The sequence below is a fragment of the Gymnoscopelus microlampas genome (genome assembly GCF_963454915.1).
Source record: "Gymnoscopelus microlampas genome assembly, chromosome: 1".
Taxonomy (NCBI): Eukaryota; Metazoa; Chordata; class Actinopteri; order Myctophiformes; family Myctophidae; genus Gymnoscopelus; species Gymnoscopelus microlampas.
In genome coordinates this window covers 58029020-58055188 of record NC_139962.1, presented here as the reverse complement: position 1 = coordinate 58055188, position 26169 = coordinate 58029020, and the positions used below count along the sequence as shown (strand labels likewise).

The window sequence follows — 26169 nt, the reverse complement described above, 5'->3', positions numbered from 1 at the left end:
GTTAGCACCCTACTTGATCATACATACATACGTCACACAAAAGCATCAAAAGTAGCAGATCTACAAGCTTGAAATGCCTATATGCCTATATATGAGGCCGACTGACTTGTGGGGGTTGTAGAAAAAAAAGAAAGAGAAAAAAAAAAAAAACCTGCATATTGCGACCCATAGAACCGGTTGGTCTGTGGCCCCAAAATGGGACCGTGGGCCTAAGTTTGGGAAACTCTTGCAAGAAAGTGTTTTTTAAAAAAAAGGGCCTCAGAGAGAGAATGGTCCCGTGATATTGGTCAGGGGACTGAGCGGAGCCATGCTCTGACAATGTGTTTTCAACATGTACACAGAGAGCTCTCATTGTTCCTAAGCGGTGAATGGCCTCTCATTCAAATGCTAATCAAAAAAAGGCCTTTGGGAAATGGGAGAGAGAGGGGAGGGGGGGGGGGGGGAGCCACGAGTCAGAAATGTGTGCTTGTCTTTTTCATTTTGTTCAATAATTCCTTCATCCGTCTGGTTTGCTACCAGCGTCGTCATCAAAGCATAGGATGATGTCATCTGGGATTAGGAATCAGTATCAGCTTGTTCAATTAGAGCAGTGGTTCTCAAACTTTTTCGTGCCAAGGACGCCCAAATTAGTATATATTTGGCCACGGACCCTCATCTGAAAATGTTTTGTGCCAGGGACCCCCTCTGGTCCATGGTGATACACCCACCGAGTTTGGAGTCGACCAGTCGGGCGGTTCTCGAGATACGCGAAAGACACACACATATAGGCACACATGGGAGATTTGTGCATAAATACTGCATTTCTCATCTTTCTCTCTGTAGAGCAGTGGTTCTCAAACTTTTTCATGTCAAGGACCCCCAAAATTATATTGTATTTTAATGGCCGCGGACCCCCATCTCAAAATATTTTTGTTCCAGGGACCCCCAGAAGCAAAGATTTGAGTTGAACAAAAACATACATATTCAACGGTTTGCACAAGTTTTTAACGATTTTTCAAAAAATAGATCTACAAGCTCATAGCACGGCAAGTGCCACGCTCTGAGCTTGTAGATCTGCTATTTTTGAATAGCCAAAGTATAAAACATGGTTAAAACATTAAGACCTGGAACGCATCCGTGTCACTTTAGATATCTTTGGCTATTCAAAAATAGCAGATATACAAGCTCACAGCGCGGCACCGAGTGCTGCGCTGTGAGCTTGTATATCTGCTATTTTTGAAAAATCGTGATTTTTTTTTTCGAGATTCTTTTAAAAAAAAACTGTTTTTTTTTTTTAGAATCGCCTCAGGTCTTAACATAAACCGCTCTAACTACAACATGGCGGCTCCGTTTGACACGTGGTTTTCAAAGCTCGAACCAGGCAGAGTAGTATTAAATAATTTTTCTTTTCTTTCTCTACTACGACGACCCCGTGCGTGTAATGATGAGCCGATCTCCGTGAGGATGGCGGACACGGATAATATTCCATGATTTTTCAAAGGTACAGTAAAATGGCTGTCTTTGCTGGCAGCAGTGCTTCACTATTACACTATTGATGATCTGGCAGTCATAGTTAAGAACATTCATTTTAAGTACAATTTTGAGGTATTTGTACTTGAGTATTTCCTTTTTCCAATACTTTTACTTCTTCTCCACTACATCTCAGAGGCAAATATTGTACTTTTACTCCACTACAATTATTTTTACTAGTTACTTTTCAGATTATGATATTATGAAACATACATTAACCACTTTAGCCCTATTCTATACATCTACAGGCTCACAACGAGTCGCATCGCGACGCGTTGTGAGCCTGTAGATCTGCTATTTTCAAACATTTTAGTAATACTTTTGGTACTTCACACATCGGGTGCCAGAGGTTTATTAAAATATTATACGTTCAGTGCCTGCATATCTTCCATCCACTTACGTTGATACGTTTCATGCTGTAGAAGCCCCGACGCGGAAGTGCATGTAAACAGAGCGTGCGTGCGAGACGGCGGAGGGTCCCGACTAACGCCTGGAACAATAATATTTCTAACGCGATCCTCCATTGCAGAGTGACCGCCTATCGAAAACGGCTCGCTTCCTCCACGTTAAAAAGAAATGGAGATATTAAGCTTTTAGTCAAGGAAGTTAACATTGGAAAGGCCAACCGGAGGGATTTTCGACATGGATCCACATCCGGCCTCTCCTTCTCAAAAACTCCTTGGATGATCCCAAAGTTTCGTTTTAGCGCCCCACGTGGGCCCCACATACAAAAACAAAATTGGGTCAAAAACGGTCCGCACCGTTTTCGGCACACAATGTGTTAAGTACATTTTTTTTTTTTGTTTGGATTCTCAAAAACGGTCCGGACAGTTTTTGGCACACAATGTGTTAAGTACATTTATTTTTTTTTTACTTGCCAGGAAGGATGACGCCATCATATTTCCGCTGGAACCAGCCTATAGACTCCTCCTTGCCGATACGGTGCTCGGAACCTATTCGGCCTCCCTTCTGCTTCTTGTCGACGACGCTGAAACCGGGTCGACCCAGGACCACGTGGAAGTCCAGTCCGTAGATGCCGATGCCGGGGTCGTACTTGATGCCCAGGTCGATGTGCTCCTGGATGCCGAAGCCCAAGTTCCCCGTGTCGGAGAAGTTGTGCTTCCTCAGCTCGTACTCGAGCACCTTGAGTCCTTTCTCCAGGACCTCCTCGGCCTTGGCGCCGCGGACGGTGCAGTGGACGGCGATCTTCTCGTTCCGGCGGATGCCGAAGGAGCGCACGGTGTAGCGGGCCTTGGAGAAGACGGGGATCTGTCCCGTGAGCTGCTCCAGCACCTTGGCGGCGCGGGTCAGCCGGTCGCCGCTCTCCCCCGCGCAGATGTTCAGGCAGAGCTTTTGAACGCGAAGCTCTTTCATGGGGCTCTCCTTCTCGCCCCGGTGGTCCGCCATGTTTGATCACTGAAGGAGGCTTTATTGGTCTGTTTAACAGGGTTTCTGCTGTTTTCCTTTTACAAGGCAACTTTAGTGGTACCTGGATGACTCCAAACAGCTGGGGATTGATTCCCTTCGATAGCTTTTCTACGCATCTAATGGTTTCCTTGACTGTTACAGTATTTATTTATATAAAAAAAAAAAAAAAGCATCATCGGGTGACATCAATACCACACCATCGGCTGTGACGTCACCCTCCGCCTGTCACACATCTTCTGTTCAGGCTCATTTCCCATTATGGCGTCCTCCGATCCTTCGTAAATGCACTGACACCATCCATTATTAAACTTTAATGGATGATTAAATGATGTGTAACACTGGTTTCGTTCAAAAATGACCTGAAAAAAACACTTGTCAGGAAACCTGTTCAGAAATCCAACCAGGCGCAACTACTCATGCGTCTGGTTGACTACGGCCCTCTGACTAGGCCAGGAGTTTGGGAGGATTTAAAAGTAGTTATTGCTCAGATCTGTGCCTTATTGTCTCCGTGGAGAGTATGTTTTCACTTTGTCCGTCCGTGTGTGTGTCCGTCCAGCTCCATACATGGGCACATGGTCTGTGAACACCTAACATTGGTCAAGCTTCACGTGACATCACAATATGTAATATAAATAGGTAAGACTGGCGGAGACCTGTGCTCCGAGGAGCACATTTTCTAGCATGGTTTTTATTTACTTCACAAATACAAACATACAATAACACACCCAGCAGCCAGTCGTGCTGCTAAGCGGCCAGTCAAACCACTACCATAGTTTAACTTCAACCAAAAGGGGAGATAGATGTGATTCTCCCATCTTTCTTGTACATATAGTGTATTTGTTGATGATATGGATTTTTGGGTACATTTTGTTTGCTTTGTTGATTAATTGAATATATAGGACCACGATGGAAACAAGTCCCCATGGACTTTTTTGTGTTATCCTTTTAGCCTTAATGTCTTACTGTACCTTGTGCTGACTAATAAAGTATTCAACCAATCAAAAAAACACATGAAGTTAGTCGAACAGGCCGAACATGCCGTCATCATCATCAGACCCCTCGGAATCGTCCTTCACCTCCTCCTGGGAGGCAACAACAGCAGCAGCAGTTTCAGGCGCTGCATCCGGAGCTGCAGCCGCAAAGACCCGGCTGGTCGGGTCAGCCAGGTATGCTTTAAGCTCATCTGCCAGGGGGTAGGAGTAATCCGTCTCCAGAGCCACAGAGAGGATATTCTTGTAGACGTTTCTGTACGAGAAGCTGCCGGAGGCCAGGGTAGGGTAGTTGATCTCCAGACAAACGGACGCCACGTTCCTCACGCTCTCCAGGTAGCTGTCTAGCAGAGCCTCGTCGGTGATGTCCAGCACCTCGGGGCCGTAGACGGTGCCGTTGTCGCACACCCACTGGATGTCCAGGCCGTACGAGAAGGGCGAGATGTTCAGCATGTTGAGCAGCGTGGCCTCGCTGGCGCCCACCCTGCTCCCGGTCTTGATCAGACCCACGTCGCTCGTGATCTCGATGGTCCCTCGGGAGATCTTGGTGGTGATTCCCAAAGCCTGGAAGAAGTTGGTCTTCTCGGGGCCCAGGCCGGTGTTCTGGGCCGGCACGGTCACGTCGCACGGGGCGACGGCTCCGGCGCGGGCGTTAGCCGGCACTTTGTTCTCCAAGAGCATGTCCCTGACTTCGGTCAGGTCCTCCTTGGTGAAGACGAAGCCCACGTTGCCTCGGATGAGTGGCAGCAGCATTCCCCACGCGGAGTTGTTCCCGTCTTTGATGGCTTTGCGCATGATGGTGTTTTTGCCCATCAGCACCACGGCCTTGTCGCGCAGAGACCTACGGATCGTTTGAATTTGCCTGGAACCCACGTTGTCGCAACCCACGATGAAGCATTTTGGGTGTTCGGTGAGCAGGTCGATGAACTTCTTAAAATAGGTGGCCTTCCACGTGCGTCTGTCTTCCCTGGGCATCTTTGCAGTGCTTCACGGATTGCTTTTAAAGACGGTTTAAAGACAAGGTTGTTCACTCACGGTTGCGATTGCTCTCGACTAAGTGACCCGGTACGTCGGTTCATATATACCCTTTTTGTGCCTATGTCATTGATGACGTAATAGTAGTCGGACTTTCAAATACAGGCTATTCTATATTTGGAAAAGAAAGCCTGGTTTCTGTTCCAAACAATTCGGTGTAGAGCCCGCCTACTATGGTAACATTCACAAACACGCACGCACACACGCACACGCACACACACACACACACACACACGGGAACGCTCCAACCAACACAATTGGCTATGTGCATGCATTGCGCCCTCCAGGTGAAACTCGTCACTGTCAGGTGACTGGAAGCAGCCGCCAATGACCTGTGTATCACAGTCAGCGAGACCAGCGGCTGCTATACAAATAAACTGGCATTGCACCCTCCCTCCCCCCCCCAAGACCAACAGTAGGGGTTGGCAGTGACAGGGACTATATATCGTTGGTGTCGGGCAGAAACCTCCATATTCTCCATATTCTAACTTTTTGTGATTTTTCGTACATTTAACGTCCCTACTTGATCATACTGCAGCGTCACACAAAAGCATCCAAAAGTAGCAGATCTACAAGCTCGAAACGCGGCGCGAAGCGACGCGTTTCGAGCTTGTCGATCTGCTACTTTTAACGCTTCTGACTTTGAATACTGAAAAAGGAACAGTTCTGGATATGAGGTTTCCACCCGACAGAGACGACATATAGTGTACATGGGGGAATTTAATGACTTAAAGGGGCTACACCATGAATTTCATTTTTTTTAGGTTTTTAGTATTTTTTGAGCTCCCCAGTGTCTCTTGTACCCAAAAAAATATATTTTTTTAACATTCAGTCATTCATGCTCATTTCATGGATTTCCTGAATGGGCGTGTCTGAACAGGCCATTTCAGAATGGCTGTGCAAGTGATGTCACTTGCACAGATTTTGCATTGACGATGGCCAGACAGAATTGCTCAGTAGCTCCCCCCTGCTCAATAGGACGTTTTGGTATTGCAGCTGAAAAAGCTTGGAATGACAGACAGTCAGATTGTGAGAAAACATATCTGGATGTTTTTTAGGCTTACAACCTGTTTAAAACGTATTAGGGGGCAATATTTATATATAATATATTTTTTTTAAATTCATGGTGTAGCCCCTTTAAATTGGGGAGAAAATGGAAAAGATCAAAAAGCTATTGATCAATGAAAAAACTAACATTAAAAAGGTATGGGATCCTTGCCATCTCACCCTCGATTATGCATTTCTCAACTATAGCCAAATTGTCACCCTGCCCACACCTAGGAGCGTGTTCTGTTTTATTGACTAGCTGTTGTCCCTGGCTCAGAACTCAAAGCCAGGATCCCCTTAGAAGACCCCGGTCGGTAAAAGCTTGTCAGTCCCCGTTTGTCCTGTCCACTGATTAGCCTTTTAATTCATTGATTTCTCAACGTCGGGTTCCACCAGTGGTGGAAAAAAGTACTCAAATGTTTTACTTAAGTAAAAGTATCAATACTGCAATGAAGAAAGACTCTGTTACAAGTAAAAGTCCGGAATTCAAAATTTACTTGAGTAAAAGTACAAAAGTATTGCCATCAAAATGTACTTAAAGTACCAAAAGTAAAAGCACTCAAATATTTGAAAATAGCAGATCTACAACACACAACGCGTCGCGATGCGACACGTGAGCTTGTCGATCGGCTATTTTCAAATAGCCTATGTATAAAATAGGGCTAAAGGTTGGTTAATTTATGTTTCATAATATAATAATTTATATCTGAAAAGTAACTAGTAACTAAAGTTTTCAAATCATTGTAGTGGAGTAAAAGTACAATATTTGCCTCTGAGATGTAGTGGAGTAGAAGTATTGGAAATTGGAAATACTCAAGTAAAGTACAAATACCTCAAAATTGTACTTAAGTAAATATCTATCACCACCTCTCATCTACATGTATATACTCTATCCCTCCATTAATCTGCCTGATCATCTGCCTTTTTATCCTAAACACTTTTAGTGCAGCATTCTTCTTCAGCGATTAGTGTTGCAACACAGACACATGGGCATGTGTGTGTGTGTGTGTGTGTGTGTGTGTGTGTGTGTGTGTGTGTGTGTGTGTGTGTGTGTGTGCACACACAACATGTGCTCATGTATGTGCATGTGAAAGCGTGCACATATCAGAGAAATGCCGACGTAGCGAGTGTGGATGAGTCACTAATTAACACCCTGAAATGCAGCTGAAAGCAACAGCTAACATGTCCCACCTTTATCTACTAGAAGTCAATTCTTAATTGGTGAAATGTATGATTAATAGCAAAAATGCAACCTTGTGACAGTATTGGAAGAATAACTCAGATTCTTTACTAAAGTAAAAGTATCGATATACTCTGTTTACAAGTAAAAGCCCTGTATTCAAAGTTTTACTTGAGTAAAAGCACAAAAGTATGGGCATCAAAATATACTCACAGTAGCAAAAGTAAAAGTAGTCATTGTGCAGAATGTCCCCACAGTATTTTTTGGTTGTTGTCATTGCAAATGTATTTTCAAATGGCCTTTTATTTTGAGATATTTGTACTTGACTTGAGTCAAGTACAAATATCTCAAAATAAAAGTACAGTACTTAAGTAAATGTACTTAGTTACTTTCCACCACTGCAAAGTGCAAACTACACAGTGCTGCTTCAAGTACAGCACTTAAGTAAATGTACTAAAGTTACTTTCCACACATCTTAATAATTCAAAAGGAGAAGATGGTAACTCACTGATGTCTTCCTCGTGATAGATGACAGAGTGATACGGCACGCTCCTCTCTTTGAAGTAGCGCTCAGACGGCTCGACGTAGTACGTGCCTTGATGAGTCTGGATGAAGCCCTCAAAGCGCCCGTCGAGCACAGACCCGTGGGTGAGGGTGCCCTTTTCACCTGAACAAAACACACATGAAGAGGAGATTAGTTTACCCATTAAGACCTGAGGTCACGTCTAAAAAATTCGGAAAAAAATATATTAAAAATATTTTCACGATTTTTCAAAAATAGCCAAAGAAATCTAAAGTGACACAGATGCGTTCCAGGTATTAATGGGTTAAAATCGTTCACTGCCACTGACGTAAAAAACATATATATTTTTTCCGATTACCAATACTGCCACTGACGTAAAAAACGTAATTTAAAAATACACAGAACCCAAGATATCGTGATCCGAAGATTTGCTGCTCCATTCACTTCTTGGTTAACTTATATCACCTATAAAATCCTGTATCTCGGCTCCTGTGTACATTTTTTTTTACTATGTATTTTTGTCCGAGACATACTATTTTCAAAGGCGTATAAAAGCAAACGGAAGTTTGCAATGACATTTTTTTCTTTTTTGGCGTAAGCACAGTGAAACCCTCTGTGATTAGCAACCATCATAGTCCATGAGCCAGAGCCCCAAAATTGAGCAATGATTATCGAAAGAGTGGGCAAAACCAAACCTATATTAAATTGTTCATAGGGTCAATACGAGTAAATAAATATATGATAACCTTTCCACAGGAGTAGCTTTTTCATGGTTATCACACATTTTGTTATTTTCCCCATACGTACATGACAGGTTAAAAAATTACAACATTTAAAAAAGAGTTATCATAATGAAACTTCCTGAGTTGATTACTTACATGAAGACAATGATTTATCATATTACAAGTTTTCTGAAATCGTATATTTAAATATGCAAATTAGGCATTAGGAAAATATGCCCACATTTGCATAACTTTCCTGAATCAACATTGGAACATTGGACAAAGCCAGAGTCAACATACTTATTTCATTTTGTTAAGATGTCGGAGTCAAAGGTTTTTAACGAGGGAATATTCAATATCTGGCTCAATTTTGGGGCTCTGGCTCATGGACTAAATGCCTAATTTGCATATTTAAATATACAATTTCAGAAAACTTGTAATACGATAAATCATTGTCTTCATGTAAGTAATCAACTCAGGAAGTTTCATTATGATAACTCTTTTTAAAATGTTGTCATTTTTTCACCTGTCATGTACATATGGGGAAAATAACAAAATGTGTGATAACCATGAAAAGCTACTCCTGTGGAGAGGTTATCATATATTTATTTACTCGTATTGAACCTATGAACAATTTAATATAGGTATGGTTTTGCCCACTCTTTCTATAATGAAATCTTGTCTGGCTCAAGGACTATCAGGGGATCGATCATACTGGAGATAAATATTCTGTGACTACTTCAAAAGGTAAGAAAATCGAAACATCGCTGGCAGTGGGTGCACGAAGCCAGAAATAAGTCTGGCAGTGAAAGAGTTAAAAAAAATATTCTTCATAGCAGAAGTTCTCAAACTTTTTCATGTCAAGGAATCCCCAAATGTGTATGTAGTAGGCCGTGGACCCCTTCATCTGAAACGGTTTCATGCCAGGGGACCCCCGGGAAGAGAAGATTTATGTTAGTTTGTGCACATCTTTTGAAAAATATTTAATCATTTTGAATATTTTACATAAATCTTCTCCTCTGAATATTTGTGTTCTTTTTAAATGCTTAAAAAGAACATGCTTTTTAAGCATTTAACATACTGTAGGCTCGACGCACGCACGCACACCCACGTGCACGCACACCCACGTGCACGCACACCCACGTGCGCGCACACACACACACACACACACACACACACACACACACACATAAATAAGGCATTTTATTTCATTTAATTTATGCACATTGTTTGAAAAATATTGAAAATGTTAGGAAAACGTTCTCTTCTGAAGATTTATGTTCTTTTTAAATGCTTAAATTCTCTTTAATCTTTTTAAGAATTTAACAATGCACACACGCACGCAGGCACGCACACAGCATTTTATTTAATTTCAGGGTTTAATATTGCTTATTAATAATGGAGGAGACAGATAACTGATATTTCTGGGAGATATTTGTGGTAAATATTAAATGTCTTTCAGTAAAGATGAATAGTAACACAAACTCTACCACAAAGCTTCCTCTAAATATTAGGTTTGATTCAAAACATTAAACGTATTACATAAAAGTATTACATTAAAACACAATCAAATCATGTGGATCCAGGGACTCAAATGGGAATAACAGAGAACTGCTGTCTATGATATATTCATGAGATAGGCCTATATGACTCCATATTTGGGCAACGTTTCAGCCTGATTGAGCCCCATTGACTTACATTAGAGTTCTCAAATAGGCCCTATGCACAGCAGCCATAATGTAAGACATTCACAGGTGTTATCAATGATACTAATGAAGGCTCTGTTCCATTCTGGTCAGATGGAGTCAGGGTGCTGATATTGTGCATGTTGGCTCACTGGAAACACTCCCAAATGGCCCTTTACGGGTGTGTAACTCTGAGAGTGTACAAATGGAACCAAATACACTCTCAGAGTTATGGGGGTCGTGGAAATCTGGGAACTACTGTGCTACATTAAATGGAACAGAGCCTTCATTAGTATCACTGGTAACACCTGTGAAGGAAGCGATAATATGGCTGCTGTGCATAGAGCCTATTCTACCCGAATGTTTTTTCTTCTTCTTTTTTTTAATAACATATTTTGAAATTCTGTGCTGACGGCGCTGACTGGCTGGCGTTAACTTGCACTGTGCTGCTCAGGGCTCAAGCAGCAGAGCGAGAGAGAGTAAAAAAAAAACGATCCCAAAACACACTCACCCCCATTCATTTAGCGGACAGAGGCCGCCGGATTAGACCTGGGGCGAGTGCGTTTTGGGACGAGCGTTCTGTGATTTCATTCACCGCTTGTTTACAAGTCGAATTTGGGGAAACAAAATAATTAGGAGCTCAAAAACATAATGAGAGAGAGGATACAAGAGATATCTGTGCAACAGCTGCAAAGTGTGCATATTTAAGCAAGTATTTTAAAACAGTGAAACCTACCGAGGAAAAAGAAACAGAAAGTGATCATTTCTGCGACTCCAGTACAAAAACCCACGGCAAATAAAGTCGGTCTACACCAGCCTTCAACAATAGCGGTACATTCAGTGGTCAGGTTCGTTCAGAAATCAATTGAAGAAACCAGGAGCGAGCTTTCCATATAGCCACGCGCGAGAACGTGCATACACGCAGTACACTACACATGTGTCGTTGTTTACGTCGTCAGATGGTTTTAATTTGAAGGTTTAACAGGATGTTCGATGTGTTTTTGTGAGTTAAGATAACTGACCGGCGTGCTCTATGCCGGCGCGCTGTGTTAAGTTACACAAGTGGCGGAAACAGTGCTCTCTGATTTCCACAATAAAATGTTATCCACCCGCGTTTAGTTCAGTATTATAATATTTTTCACCCAACACGTGTAAACTTAAGCTAATAGGTTAACAACAGTCTCGAGTCGGTCTCAGACAGTAAGGGGGGGAGAGGAGACAGACACTCGGTCGAGAGAGGCAGAGAAATGCAGACGATTCATTGCATTGCAGAGAGGTGTGTCCGTGAGCAAGACAAGGATTTAACTTAATTTAAATCAGCACAGTGTAAGTTAACGTCAGTCAGCGCCGTCAGCGCCATCTTCTTAATAGATAAATACACATTCAGAACAGAATAATATTTTTTTTTTTAAATATAAAAAAAATAAAAAATCATATTTATTTGTTTTCCTTTTTTTTTCCCTTGTTTTTTCAGGCTTTTGGGCCTAACATGACGGTAATACTCGGGTTCGGGCCGAGCCTTAATTTTCAGACTCTAACTTACATTAACATGAATTTCCCAGTCTAAATGGGTTAAGACATGATTAGGGTAGGGATGCAGCAGTTAATCTATATTATCTCTGTCGGTTGGAAACCAATATGTCCAAAACTGGTACTTTCAGGATTCATAATTCAAAAATTTAGCAAAAGTAGCAGAGAAACACAAAAAGTTAGAATAAGGAGATAAGAGGTTCATGCCCGACAGCAATGATATACATTTTAATTAAATACATGTAATTGATTATTTAAAAAAAAATGATAATCTATTTTATTTTTGTTTTTGAATAAAAATAAATAAAAAATAAAACTATTTCTCGATTATTTGATTAATCCAAATACTAATCAATAGAATAACCGGTAATTAAATAATGGATAGTTGCAGCCGGACTCATGAACAAGGTACTGTTGTGATCGAGGAATGATTATCATAATCGGATCATTTACACGATTTCTACACGACAATTAAATTTCTGTGGCGTGCAATTCCAGGGAAGCTATAACAAGCTCCAAAACGAGACAGGACCTTGGAAGACACATAAAAGGATAGTCTCCCCACATAAGATTTATCGGTGGCACAGCCAGAAGAATGGAAATCCTGGAACGTCAAAACAATGTGTTTTTAGTAAGCTGCAGGTTTCATTTCTCCCCCAACAAGAGCAAGTGTTTATCCAGGAGAAGGCAATTCAGGGGAAAAACTCACAAAGTAGGGCTATGGGGATAATTTGCATAGATGACAAACTACTCCAAAAAAGAAAAGAAAAAAGGAAGATCAGAGAATGAAGTGACGTATATACGAGGAAAGTGGCTTCCCAGTCCTGGTTAATCCATTCAATCCGGGAACGCATCTGTGTCATTTTAAGATTTCTTGGGGCTATTCAAAAATAGCAGATCTACAAGCTCATAGCGCGGCCGCGCTATGAGCTTGTAGATCTGCTATTTTTGAAAAATCTTGAAAATGTGTTCAAATCTTATATATATATATATATATATATATATTTTAAAGCAAACATTTGTAACTCAAATCTTTGCTTCGTGGGGGGGAGGTCCCTGGAACAAAATATTTTGAGATGGGGGTCCGCGGCCAAATACATTATCTAGAAATGTTTTCTAAATCCAAACAGTATGTCGCGATATCAGCGGTGCTCCCACTTTTCCATGTCAAGGGCACCCAAAATGTTATGTATTTGGCCACGGACCCCCATATCTCATAATATGTTGTTCCAGGGACCCCCAGAAGCACGGATCGGAGTTAAAAATGTTTGCTTTAACCATGCTGGAGACAGTGTGGCCACATGGAAGCGGGTCACGCTCACATATTCTGGAAATGTCCCAAAATTCAAAAATATTGGCGAGATATTCACGCCACCATAGAGACTGTTCTTGGTTTTGAGATACCTCAGACCTGTACCTTGATGTTGTTGGGAAATATTCCTGAAGATTTCTTGACACAGGACAAATATCTAATCAAAATCTTTCTAGCAGCAAGCAAGAAAGCGATCACGCGTCGCTGGTATCAACAGGATCCCCCAACCAAAGACAACTGGATGGACATAATAAGGGAAATATATTCTATGGAAAAACTAACATTCACACTTAGACTACAAGAGGACAAATCACACAAATACTGGGAAAATGGTCTTTACTTTTTCAGCCCATGGACATTGTATAACCAATATGTAACAGAAATAACTAACAATTGTAGAATGCAGCCTTTTTTTTGTGTGTATTTTTTTCTTTTTTCTTTTTAGTGTTATTTTTATTTTATTTGCTTGTGTTTTAGTACTGTTTTTCTGTTTGTTTTTTATTTCAAGTATGTGTATCTGTCTTTTGAAAATGTTTTGTTCCAATAAAAATTGAGTTTAAAAAAAAAATGTTTGCTTTAGAACATATATACTGTATATATATATATTCAAAGATTTGCACGAATTTTCCACGAAAAAAAAAAAAAAAAAAGCTTTAATAGCCAAAGAAATCTCAAAATGACACAGAAGCGTTCCCCGGTCCTAATGGATTAGAAGAAGCCACAGGAAACTGCTTTTATCTCCTCCTCCAGAAGGAAGAAACGCTTCGGTCTCTTGTCTCGTGCATCTTCTCCTGAGGGACCACTATGGCCCGAGTCCAACCAGCCGAGCCTCCAGCCTGCCTGCACTGGCTATCTTAGAGGTTTTTGGGTGGTGTTCTTTTTTTTTCCCAGAGGCAAAACGGCCCAGTTCAGTCTGCTAGGAGGCGTTCTGTTCCATTCCACCACAGAGATAAGCGAGCGAACAACACCAACAGCAGATGCATTCCGTCTCCGTCGGGAGGAAAAACCTCATATCTCCGAAACTGTTACTTTTCGGGAAGTAAAAAAAAACTGCATTAGTAGCAGATATGCAAGCTCGAACTGCTACTTTTCAAGCGTTTGTGTGACGCTGCAGTATGATCAAGTAGGGCGTTAATTTAACCCATTGAGACCTGAAGCCGATTCTACATGTCTCCTAAATCTCAACAGTGTTCTGAAAAACGTATGTTTCTATATCAGTGGTGCTCAATCTTTTTCATGTCAAGGACCCCCAAAATTATATGTATTTGGCCGCGGACCCCCATCAAAATATTTTGTTCCAGGGACCCCCCAGAAGCAAAGATTTGAGTTAAAAATGTTCGCTTTAAAAATATATATATTCAAAGATTTGCACACATTTTCACGAATTTTCAAAAATAGCAGATATACAAGCTCATAGCGCGGCACTCGGTGCCGCGCTATGAGCTTGTATATCTGCTATTTTTGAATAGCCCAAAGTGTAAAATAATGCTTTTTAGCTCAAATCTAAAAATGACACAGTTCCAGGTCTTAATGGGTTAAGAAAAAACACAAAAAGTTTTAAATTTGGAGATAAGAGGTCTCTGCCCGACAGCAACGTGTTTTTTTTTTCCTCCACACAGATCCAAGCAGCTGTTCTTATTCTCCCGGTGGAAAACGACAGCACTTAGCTTCCATATTCCTCTTCTGCAAATATCCCAAGGTTGAAGAGTGCATTAAACAAGGGATAATAAGGGGTAAATACATTGCTGTTGTCAGGCGGAAACCTTGTATCTCCATATTTCAACCTTTTATGTTTTAGGTTTTTTTTGTAAATAAATGCCCTACGTAACGTTGTCATACTACATAGAGTTCTACAATTCTGCCCGAAACCAACCCTACCTAACCCGACGTTTTCGGGCCGGGGGCCCAAAATCTATGCTAATTAGTCGGGCCGGGCCGGGCCGAGCCTCGGGTTCCGTGAAAAAAGGAAAAAATATATATTACCCCCCAAAAAGAAATTTCAAATGCCCCTAGCGGCGTAACGGTAAGGCCGACGGAAATGGCGGTGGATGTGTTGGATGCAGCTTTAAAGTGAACTTTACTCAGGTATCTAGCTTGTCGCCGTCTGACCTTCCTAGCCCGTGTTATTAAAGAAAAATGGGTGACAATGGCCAAACCTCAATCAAAAATGTGGCCATTATCTCTGGAACGGAAGGTCCAATCTGCTCAGTTAAGCACATTATGACACCTTTTCGGGTTTTTGGGCCTAAAATTATGATAATTGTTCGGGCCAGGACTCGGGCCGGCCAGAAAAATTGGGAACAATTGGGAACGCAGGTAAAAGTAATCATTTCAGACATAAAAGGTTTCTGCCCAGCAACCGACATGTCGCTGCCCTCGGCGTCATCCAATGAGGATAAAACGTATAGCAGTGACCATTCGTCTTTTCTTTAGAGTGAAAGGTTATTTGATTCTCTTCAGTGCTAGAAAGCCCCCTTTGCAGCTTGCTTTATTGCTCAATTAATTACACATGACGCACACCTGTGGTTCAGCCAGCCAGATGATTAGTTAATAAATGTCACAGGCGGAGTATTTTGCTAGCGTTGTCATGTTTCAATAAGTCCCTTTTCACAGGCGGGAGCATGAGGTTATCTGTACAGTAGCTGGCACACACTAGTAACACATACTGTATATGAAACTGGGGCCGCAGCTATCCATTATTCTTTTTAAAGTGGTTAAAATCTAAAATGACTGATGCGTTCCCCGTCTTCATGGATTCAATTGTAATAGGACATGTTAAACATTGTAAATGTCCATGCTAAGTAGCACTGTAAGGGGGATGAAGATGTGTCCAAAGGGATCCCAGAGCTTAACACATTGGCTGCCAGAATTATTTATTTATTTTCTACAGTAGACTGCCAGACTTTTTCAATGAAAAAATAAAAGTACTCAGGAGCCGAGATACAGAATTTTTAAGTTTTAAGTAAAAAAGGATGGGAGTCTAAATCTTCGAAAAATCATATCTCCTTGGGGTCAAATCTAAAAAAAAAAAATATATATATATATATATATATATATAGCCAATGTGTTAACACGAGCACACAGGTCACTGCTAATAAACAATGGGCTTATTTCATTTCCTGTTTATCTGACCTCTGTCGGAGACAGGAAGTGATCCAGGAAGGGGGAGGGGCAAGGAGAGGGAGGAGGAAAGGGATGAGAAAGGGAAGGGTGCATGTCAGGGTGACATGTGATAAATACTGCACCCAAACACACCATCTCTCACGCACTCACTCACTCATGTATGCACACACACTTACTCACGAATATACACACACTCACTCACTCATTCACGTATGCACACACACACTTACTCGCTCACGTATGTACACACACTCACTCACTCATGTATGTACACACACACACACTCACTCACTCATGTATGCACACACACTTACTCACTCACGTATGTACACACTCACTCACTCATGTATGTACACACACACACACACACTCACTCCCTCATGTATGCACACACACTTACTCACTCACGTATGTCAACTCACTCACTCACATATGTACACACACACACACACACACACACACACACACACACACACACACACACACACACACACACACACACACACACACACACACACACACACACACACACACACACACACACACACATTCATGTACAGTATGTACACACACTCACACTCACATATGGATGCACGCACACACAAACGCGCGCACACACACACGCACACACAATCTAGAAATGTTTAATTAGTTGAATGGGTATGAAGCCCATTTCAACTCCCTTTACATTAAGACCTGGAACGCATCTGTGTCACTTTAGATTTATTTGGCTATTCAAAAATAGCAGATCTACAAGCTCATAGTGCGTCACCGAGATCTACTCAGGCCTTTGTGAGCCCCCCAGACAGTTTTTAAGTTGCTCGATTCAGTATTTATATATTTGATATTCATTTTATCAGACACGCCCCCTTCCTATACAAACCCATTGTAACTTCAAACTCCATTTTAACCAAGTTAGATTCTTCGAAAACACCTGTCCTTGGTTCTGGTGACTCACCCTGCCCTCCTAATGCGTGAGGGGGCCGTGTTTTTCCGATTATGTTTTTCATTTATTTTATTTTATTTTTTTATTGTATTTTATTTTTTTAAATTTTCCAAAAAAAATATTTAAAATAAATGAAAAAATGTTTTTTTAAAACACGGCCCCCTCGCGTATTAAGGGGGCAGGGTGAGTCACCAGAATCAAGGACGGGTGTTTTTGATGAATCTAACATGGTTAAAATCTGATAAAATGAATATCAAATGTCTTAATACTGAATCGAACAACTTAAAAACTGTCTGGGGGGCTCACAAAGGCCTGAGTAGACGATAAAATGACCAAATGTTTTTTTGAAAGTGAAATATCCCTTTAATGGGTTAAATAAATACGTCCGTTTGGAACAGAACAGACAAGACAGACAGACAGACACCCTCCCCGGGATGCAGTGGAGAGACGAAGGTGATAATTCTTTCACCTTCTGATAAATGTCAACATGAGCCAACTGTCAGTGAGCATGTCACTGTCACTGACAAACACTGCATGTCTTCTTGTCTGTATGAAACCAAGACATATCAGTGTGTGGGGACCTTGACAAGAAAACGTTTGAGAACCCCCTGGTTCAGAGACGAGCCTAATCTAAACTGGCCAATGCCTTGCAATTCCTAAACAGTTCACCTATAAGTTAGGGCTGTCACGATTACAAATTTATGTTGACGATTAATTATCACACAAATAATTGCGATTAACAATTCAATTGCGTTTCTGTCGTTGAAAATTAATGGAACATTATGAATCAAAAATGACATTTCTGTTTGGCTTTTAGCTTTCGTAAACCAAAAGTTGCACAGGGCAGATATGACAAATAACACATATTTAAATACTTTATATTTAAAAATCAACATTAACTCATTGAGTGCACAAATTATTATTATCTATTTCTGGCCATTATGATTTTTATTTTTTCAAAGTAAAAAAAAAAGTGCTTAGGAAGCGAGATACAGCCTTTTTAAGTTATATGTTAACTCATTCAGTGCCACATAAATAAATACAGGGGGAAAACTAGGGAGGACGTTTTCCCAAATCGAATAACAAGGAAGTGCACGGTGACGGAGATTTTGCGATGACGTGATCTCCTGTTTCTCCGTGTCCCTGAGAGTGAAATGGTGGCTCATAGGTTGGCAAACAGCGCCATCTAGCGTAAACACTGAAAACACTGTATGGACGTGTTATTGGCACTCTGGGCTTTGGAAAAAATGGACACGTTTGGCATTGGCACTGAACGAATGAAGTTGCTCACCCAGCTCTACTTCCGCATTTAAATGATACTGAGCCTGTTCTCCCCGTGTCTCCCAGGGTAGTTAATACCCTCACAAAAACATGTAGTAATCCTGGTCGCTATACCGCCTCCCCCATGACAGCCGGGGCGCCTGATGGAGGGGAAGGGAACTGGTTGGAATAACGTGTTCCTTCCACGCGCAGTTGGAGTAACATCATTGGGTAATCTAAGTAATGACATCATCATCACGTAACAAACGTCACAATGTCAACCATGTCCTTTAAAAATAATCGTCAAACAAAACAAAACATCAAAAAAAGGAATTTTAAATAAATTCCAAAAAGGTAGCACATCCAAAAATGTCAATTAAATGGAGGACAAATTACTCACATTTACACTTTTTTATTGGCACACCAATAAAGTGAACGCTTACGCGTTTCGGCTATGAGCCTTCCTCAGAGCATTCATATCACATCAATTCAACTCACTTTATACACAAGGTCAGAGTTCACCAACAGCTGGTCCAATCACCAAGGTCCAATCACTATCTCAACAACTCAAGTTTCCTGAAATTCACTTGTGAACAGAGCATTGACAAGATTAACTATTTGGATCTAACTATATCCAAGGATGAAACTGGAATGATTCATACATCTATTTTCAGAAAAGACATGGAACGCAATACCATTTTGCATGCTACCAGTAACCATCCTGGACACCTAAAGGACAACATCCCAGTAGGTCAATTTTTGAGGCTTAAACGTAACTGTTCAGATCTTGATGACTTTCACTCCAAAGAAACCATTATGAGTACTCGGTTTAAGGACAGGGGCTATTCTTCCAATTCTATTCAGAAAGCCATACAATATGCCAATAACACCTCCCGCTCTGATCTCTAATGCACCAAAAACAAAAAATCCAAGTCGGGCTTGTTTTTGTACTGAATATAACCACTGTGCTTCAGAAATCAAAAAGATACTCAACAGACACTGGCATGTGCTCCAAACAGAGCCAACTGTGAAAGATCTCTGCAAGTCCCCACCCCTTGTTGCATTTAGGAGAGCACCCACAATCAAAGGTACAGTCATGTACAAAAATATGGTTCAAAAGAAGACCACGTGGCTGACAACAATTGGAATGTATAGATGTGGCAACTGTGCCTGTTGCAACAATACAACAGACAAGAAATCATTCAATCATCCCCACACTGGAAGGAAGATTCCTATTCGTGAATTTATCAACTGCAAATCGACACATGTGATTTACATGCCGTTATGTCCCTGTGGTCTAGCATACGTAGGACAAACTAAAAGACCCCTTAAACAAAGAATATCAGAGCACAAAACTGCAATCCGTACAGGAAATATGGATTATGCAATTGCAAAACATTATGCTGAAGCAAATCATGGTTCACCCTCTTCACTAAAATTCTGTGGGATTGAAAAAATTGTGATGCCCATCAGAGGAGGTGATATTCTAAAGAAACTGGCCCAGAGAGAAATGCAGTGGATATACACACTCAACACTATGACACCCAATGGACTTAATGACGATTATAGCTTAAAATGCTTTTTGGGTTAAGACTATCTTTGATACCCATTCACTGTGTATTGGATGTGTTACTTTATGATATATGCCACAAATTACCTGTAATTGCCTGTGTTCTTGCATACTAGTGATTGGACCTTGGTGATTGACTTGAGATTTCAGCTGTTGGTGAACTCTGACCTTGTGTATAAAGTGAGTTGAATTGATGTGATATGAATGCTCTGAGGAAGGCTCATAGCCGAAACGCGTAAGCGTTCACTTTATTGGTGTGCCAATAAAAAAGTGGAAATGTGAGTAATTTGTCCTCCATTTAATTGACATTTTTGGATGTGCTACCTTTTTGGAATTTTTTTAAAATTCCTTTTTTTGATATGTATACTGACTTTGGGTCTAGCACTCCACTGAGAAAACCCATTGTTGATGCGCAACCTCTTTTTCTTATTTAAAACAAAACATCAGTCATTTATAAACTTTTACCAATATATCCAGCCGTAGCGACTTCCCCTGAACATCATTCATCAACACTGATGATGGTCTGCTGCCATTCAATTTGCCATATTAGGAGATCAACAGTCATCTGCTTCCTTGATTGGCCAACACGACTGATTTTCTTTACGGGTTTGTCAGCCTTTGCGTGACATTTGCGCCACTGAAACAATATAAGTGATAAGGCACAGTCGCTCACATTAGGACTACATTGTTTTACAGAGGAAAGGTTTAGAAGTCCAAATTAACTTACAGTGTGAGAAATGTTCTGCTGGACGGTACATCTGAACGGAGGACCAAAAGGGTGCGGTTACGCTGCTGTTGGAGTGGAGCACAAGGTGTACACCTTTGGGTGGCGCCTTTGGAGAGCTCTGTTATGGCAACGCGGTCAGATTGATGTCCATGTTTTCAACACAGTGTCTTTAAGCTGGACGAAGTTGCCCCCAGTGACATTAGGAAGAGGGAAACGTTGCCTTAAGGTTCCATCAACATGTGTGGGCCACACAGCTGTGCTGATAGAAGATACCATCTACATCTGGGGAGGGATTCCTTACCACAACCTTCTTTATGCATTTGATGTCGACACCCACAGAATGTTCAAACCCCATGTTTCTGGGACTGCTCCAGAGGAGAGGTACGGCCACTCAGCCTGTGTCTTGGAGAAGGTCATATTTATCCATGGAGGAAGCACCCAACTGACTAGATACACTAATGACATCTACAAGTTGGACACTACCACAATGGTCTGGTCTTTAATTAACACCAGAGGAACTCCACCACCTGCTACATACCGTCACTCTGCCACCATCATCGGGACAAAGATGTTTGTACTTTCGTGCCAAGGGGACACCATCAGAGTGTTTGACACAGAGACCAACTGCTGGCTGAACACATCTTCTACACAGCCTCTTCCATACGGATACGGACGTATCCGTATGGATCCGTATAGTAGTCATTCATCCTTTACCTATAATGGAGAGCTGTACATATTTGGTGCCAACCGCCTCGATTATCGTTATCTTTGTAAATTCAATTCAGAAACTTTATCCTTTGTTGAGACCAAGGGGAAATGCCCGTGGGCATATATGAATATGAGCTGTTCCATGGGAGGAGATCGTATCATAGTCTTTGGGAGATACCCACGCAATAGCCTGTATATCCTAGACCTCAGTCCTAGTCTCAAGACATTATGCAAGCTAGCAGTTATTCACTATGGTCTGGAGCTGTCAGGACTCCCACACAACATCAGATGGGAACTGGCAGCCATGACTAACAAGCAGTGGTGGGAAAAAGTACTCAAATGTTTTACTTAAGTAAAAGTATCAATACTGCACTGTATAAGTACTCCGTTACAAGTAAAAGTCTGGAATTCAAAATGTACTTGAGTAAAAGTACAAAAGTACTGGCATCAAAATGTACTTAAAGGGTAAGACCACTTTGGTAGAGGTTTGGGTTGTGTAGTTACCTTGCCATGATGTAACTCCAAAGGTGGGCAAGAAATCAAAAATAATTGCTCCATTGATTAGAAATTGATAATTCAAAATATGCTCCTCATTGACTTACATTGTACGGTAAAACAGCTCTCAAAGTCACTCTTTTAGCACATAAATGAACCCAAACATAGCTGATTCAGACAATATGGAGCATCACCAAACCCAGTACTGTTTGTTTTTTTAATAAAAATGTCAACTTCCTGTTGATTTTACTATTTGAAGATCTGGATCCGGATCCGCCGATCCAGTCCGGGTTTTCTACTTATTAAAAATGGCAAAATCAACAGGAAGTTGACATTTTTATTTAAAAAAAAAACAGTACTGGGTTTGGTGATGTTCTATATTGTCTGAATCAACTTTGTTTACGTTTGTTTTTGTCCTAAAATAGTGACTTTGAGAGCAGTTTTACCGTACAATGTAAGTCAATGAGGAGCATATTTTGAATTATCAATTTCTAATCAATGGAGCAATTATTTTTTATTTCTTGCCCACCTTTGGAGTTACATCATGGCAAGGTAACAACCCAAACCTCTACCAAAGTGGTCTTACCCTTTAAACAAGGAGTGGATGGAGCTGCAAATCTTCAGATGATGATATCTTGTTTTGTTTTTTAGTTTTTTAGTTTTTTTTCAAAAACACGTGAAACACGTTAATGGCACTCAATGAGTTAATAGTGTTCATCAATGAGTTCCAAAATATCTGAAAATATATGACATTTTTTAATATGGAATTGATCGTGACGATTATGCAAAAATAATTGTGATTAAATAAAATAATTGTGATCACACGAGTATGTAATAATTGTGACAGGCCTACTTATAAGCTGATTCACAACAACAATGATATCACATCACAGACACGTCAACAGTGTAAACTGAGTCCCTATAGACTGTATTGCTCTGCTTCACTAAGTCACCTGAGCGTTGATAACAACGTTCTAACCCAACCCCCCTGAGGTGATTCCTGCCACACCTATTTGATACACACACACACACACACACACACACACACACACACACACTCTCTAGGGCTGCAGCTATTGATTCTTTTCGTAATCCATTCAATCCGGGAACGCATACTGTGTCATTTTAGATTTTTTTTTAGCTATAACCATTATTTCATACTTTGGGGCTATTCAAAAATAGCAGATCTACAAGCTAGATCTGTGCCGCGCTACATCTTTGAATGTTTGAATGTTGTTTTAAAGCGATCAAATATTTGCTTCTGGGGATTCTACAAATGTCTTCAGACCAATTTTATGTTTATAGCAACCTTATGTTGCTATAATATGGTTCTCAAACTTTTTTCATGTCAAGGACCCCCAAAATTATATATATTTGTCGGCGGACACCCCCCCCCCCCCCCCCCCATCTCAAAATATGTTGTTCCAGGGACCCCCAGAAGGAATGATTTGCACACGTTTTCAAAAAAAAAATCTACAAGTGCTACAAGCTTGTAGATCTGCTATTTTTGAATAGCCAAAGAAATCGGTCCCGGTCTCAATGGGTTAATAATTATTGTATCCGCAAAAGTTGACGGAAATCGGATAGTTGTGATTGGATTAGCAGATTTCAGCGCGAGCGATAAAAAGGGGCTTTTAGTTGAGACTTACCAAAGAGCTCACCTGTATAAATGTGACACTTACCAAAGAGCTCTCCTGTATAAATGTGACACTTACCAAAGAGCTCTCCTGTATAAATGTGAGACTTACCAAAGAGCTCTCCTGTATAAATGTGAGACTTACCAAAGAGCTCTCCTGTATAAATGTGAGACTTACCAAAGAGCTCTCCTGTATAAATGTGAGAGGTGTCGTAGGGCTGCTCCTCTCCTGATACTTCTACGGTGAGATCTGGAGAAAACAGGCCGCTGTCCCTCTTCATCCTCATGTTAAAATACCTAAAGACAAGAACATGAAAATAATAACACATTTATTATAACATTGAGATAGCATTCAGTTTCATGTAAAATAAAATAAAAGAAATACCGTTGCTGACGGGCAGAAAAACCTCTTAATTCCATGTTTAAACTTTTGAGTTTTTTTTTCGTAAATGAACGTCCTACTTGATCATACTACAGTGTCACAAAAAAAGCATCAAAAGCAGCAGATCTACAAGCTCGAAACGCGCCGCCAAGCGACACGTTTTGAGCTTGCAGATCTGCTACTTTTGCTGTTTTTGAATCAGAATCCTGAAAAGTAACAGTTTTAGACATGAGGTTTCCACGACAACTATCTTATCTCATTTTATGTGCTCTAAATGTATCCGTCTAAGACAGGGGTCTTCAACAGGGGGTCCAGACCCCTAGGGGGTCCTCAGAGTTACTACAGGGGGTCCACCAAATCTTTGTGTGATATACAGTATATATTTTTTTTGAGCTTGTAGATCGGCTATTTTTGGCAAAGAGGTGTAGGTGTAGAGGGGAAAAAGAGCGGACCAAGTAAACAAAAAAAGTTGAATCTGAAACACAATTTTATACAATATAGAGGAGGGGGTCCCTGCTTCATCTCTGTCTCAGCTAGGGGGTCCTTGGCCTGAAAACGTTGAAGACCCCTGGTCTAAGATATGATATAACTGTTGATTAAAACAATATTGAACCAATGAAAAGTATTAAAAAGCGCCTCTGACAAAACCAGCTAACTCCATTGGATCCTCAAACTTTCTGCTCCAAAGTGGGGTGGGGGGGGGGGGGGTGGAGTTAGCTGGTTTTGCTGATTCCAGGCTCCACCCCCTTTTGACCTCCAACCTCATTGTGAGTTTGAGAGAGAGAGCGAGAGAGCGAGAGAGAGAGAGAGAGAGAGCGAGAGAGCGAGAGAGAGAGAGAGAACTGTATTGGCACATTTTAAATAAAATGTAGGCTACAGTACAGATGGGATTCTGATATATTCTGGTGTGTGTGTGTGTACGCGCGTGTGTGAGTGTGTGAGTGTGTAATTTCCTACATTGTAGCAATGAAAAGAAAAAACAAACAAAGTGAGCTAAAAAGGGAAGAACGGTTGTTTTCATTACATCAGCAACAAACGTTTCATTTCCTCTTCCTGTTTGTTAATCAGGTAGGCAAATGTTCCCCACTGACTACCAAGGGTGCGTTCGGAAATTTCGCACCGGAGCGCACTCGCCTATTAGTTTGTATTGGCCAGTGTGCTCAGTGCTGTATTTCCGAACGCACCCAAAGTTACATCTGCCTTTGAAGAACACAATGAAAAGAACTAAACAAACTGGTCACAGTATGCAAGGGAGGTCGGTGACTATCCATAATAAAACATTCTGAAAAGGATTTGACTTAACAAACTGACAAACTGACAAACTTGTTCATGTCACGCTACGCTCAATATATTTTTTTTAGCACAAAAAGTAACTCAGGATATCGGTTCCCCAACAGAAAAGCATAAAGTCCGCTGTACCCTCGTAGCTACAGGGATTGTCAACCTTTTTCATTTTAAAAGGTCCCCCAGTTTGATATGCATTAGGCCAAGGGTTCGCCAATTTCTCAGGCCGCGACCGCCCAAAATAGTCATAGTTGAACTGGGGACCCAGTTTGGGGGGTGCATTTAGTTTGACGTGGTTCCAGAGACGAACATTGTGAAAATAGCCGAACGCCTCGCACTGCGAGGCGTTGTGAGCTTGTAGATCGGCTATTTTCACCATGTTTACCTCTTTCTCATGTAATGACGATTTGGGCCAATTTGGTATTAAAAAAAAGGTCTTAAAAGTCATTTAATTGTAACTTTAGAATTGTGCAGATAACATGTACACACTTATACTGTATGTTGGTTTGTTTACTGTTAAAACAATGTTGCACATACAGTAGATAACAATCTGTGGATAATTTGGAGACCCCCAGTTTGGAAACCACTGCATTAGGCCACAGACCCACATTTGATGTGATTTTTTTCTTTTTTCATGCCTCGCGTTGTGAAGTATTGTGAGCTTGTAGATCTGCTATCTTATGGCTATTGGGATGCTAGTGTTCAAGTGGTTAATGTAAAAACATCCTATCACACACAGATTTGGCAGCCCCGCCCCCCCCACCCCCCCCCCCCGCCGCCCCCTGTAGCAAATCTGAGGACCCCCTGTTGAAGACCCCTGCCCTAGAACCTTTCAGATAAATAATTCTGTTCACCTACACTACTACCCCCCCCCCCCCCCCCTTCCCCCTCGCCATGAAAACCATCACCTGGGAGTGAAATTAGGCCGATTTTCATTTCACTTTCATTTTTAAACATAGCTCAGTATTTTTAGAGCTTTGACAACAGGAAGACAGCTGTGTTTTTGGTGAGCCTTTACCTTGACTTCTTCTTTGCAATCAAAAGGCAAAGTTAACGTCTAATAGGAAGTTGCAGAATG

At 41.1% G+C, this 26169-nt stretch overlaps 3 protein-coding genes across 5 annotated transcripts in view; all 3 read right to left on the bottom strand.

Annotated features, from left to right (window-relative positions):
• The window catches only part of LOC311050845 (disintegrin and metalloproteinase domain-containing protein 10-like), a 162024-nt gene that overhangs the window by 64927 nt on the left and 70928 nt on the right, over positions 1–26169 (bottom strand). For all 3 annotated transcript variants that reach the window (XM_084065015.1, XM_084065016.1, XM_084065017.1), the window contains exons 3-4: positions 23604–23722; positions 7697–7855 (exon numbers count right to left, since the gene is read on the bottom strand). In XM_084065015.1, coding sequence (XP_083921141.1) covers positions 7697–7855; positions 23604–23722 — 278 coding nt within the window. The remainder of the gene's footprint in view (positions 1–7696; positions 7856–23603; positions 23723–26169) is intronic.
• On the bottom strand, positions 2380–2916 carry LOC311050937 (large ribosomal subunit protein uL5-like; the record flags this gene model as incomplete). Its single annotated transcript, XM_084065212.1, has 1 exon — positions 2380–2916. The coding sequence occupies one exon, from the start codon at positions 2914–2916 to the stop codon at positions 2380–2382; it is 537 nt and encodes a 178-aa protein (XP_083921338.1).
• LOC311050932 (large ribosomal subunit protein uL10-like) lies at positions 3954–4901 on the bottom strand (the record flags this gene model as incomplete). Its single annotated transcript, XM_084065201.1, has 1 exon — positions 3954–4901. One exon carries the CDS (start codon positions 4899–4901, stop codon positions 3954–3956), a length of 948 nt encoding a protein of 315 aa, XP_083921327.1.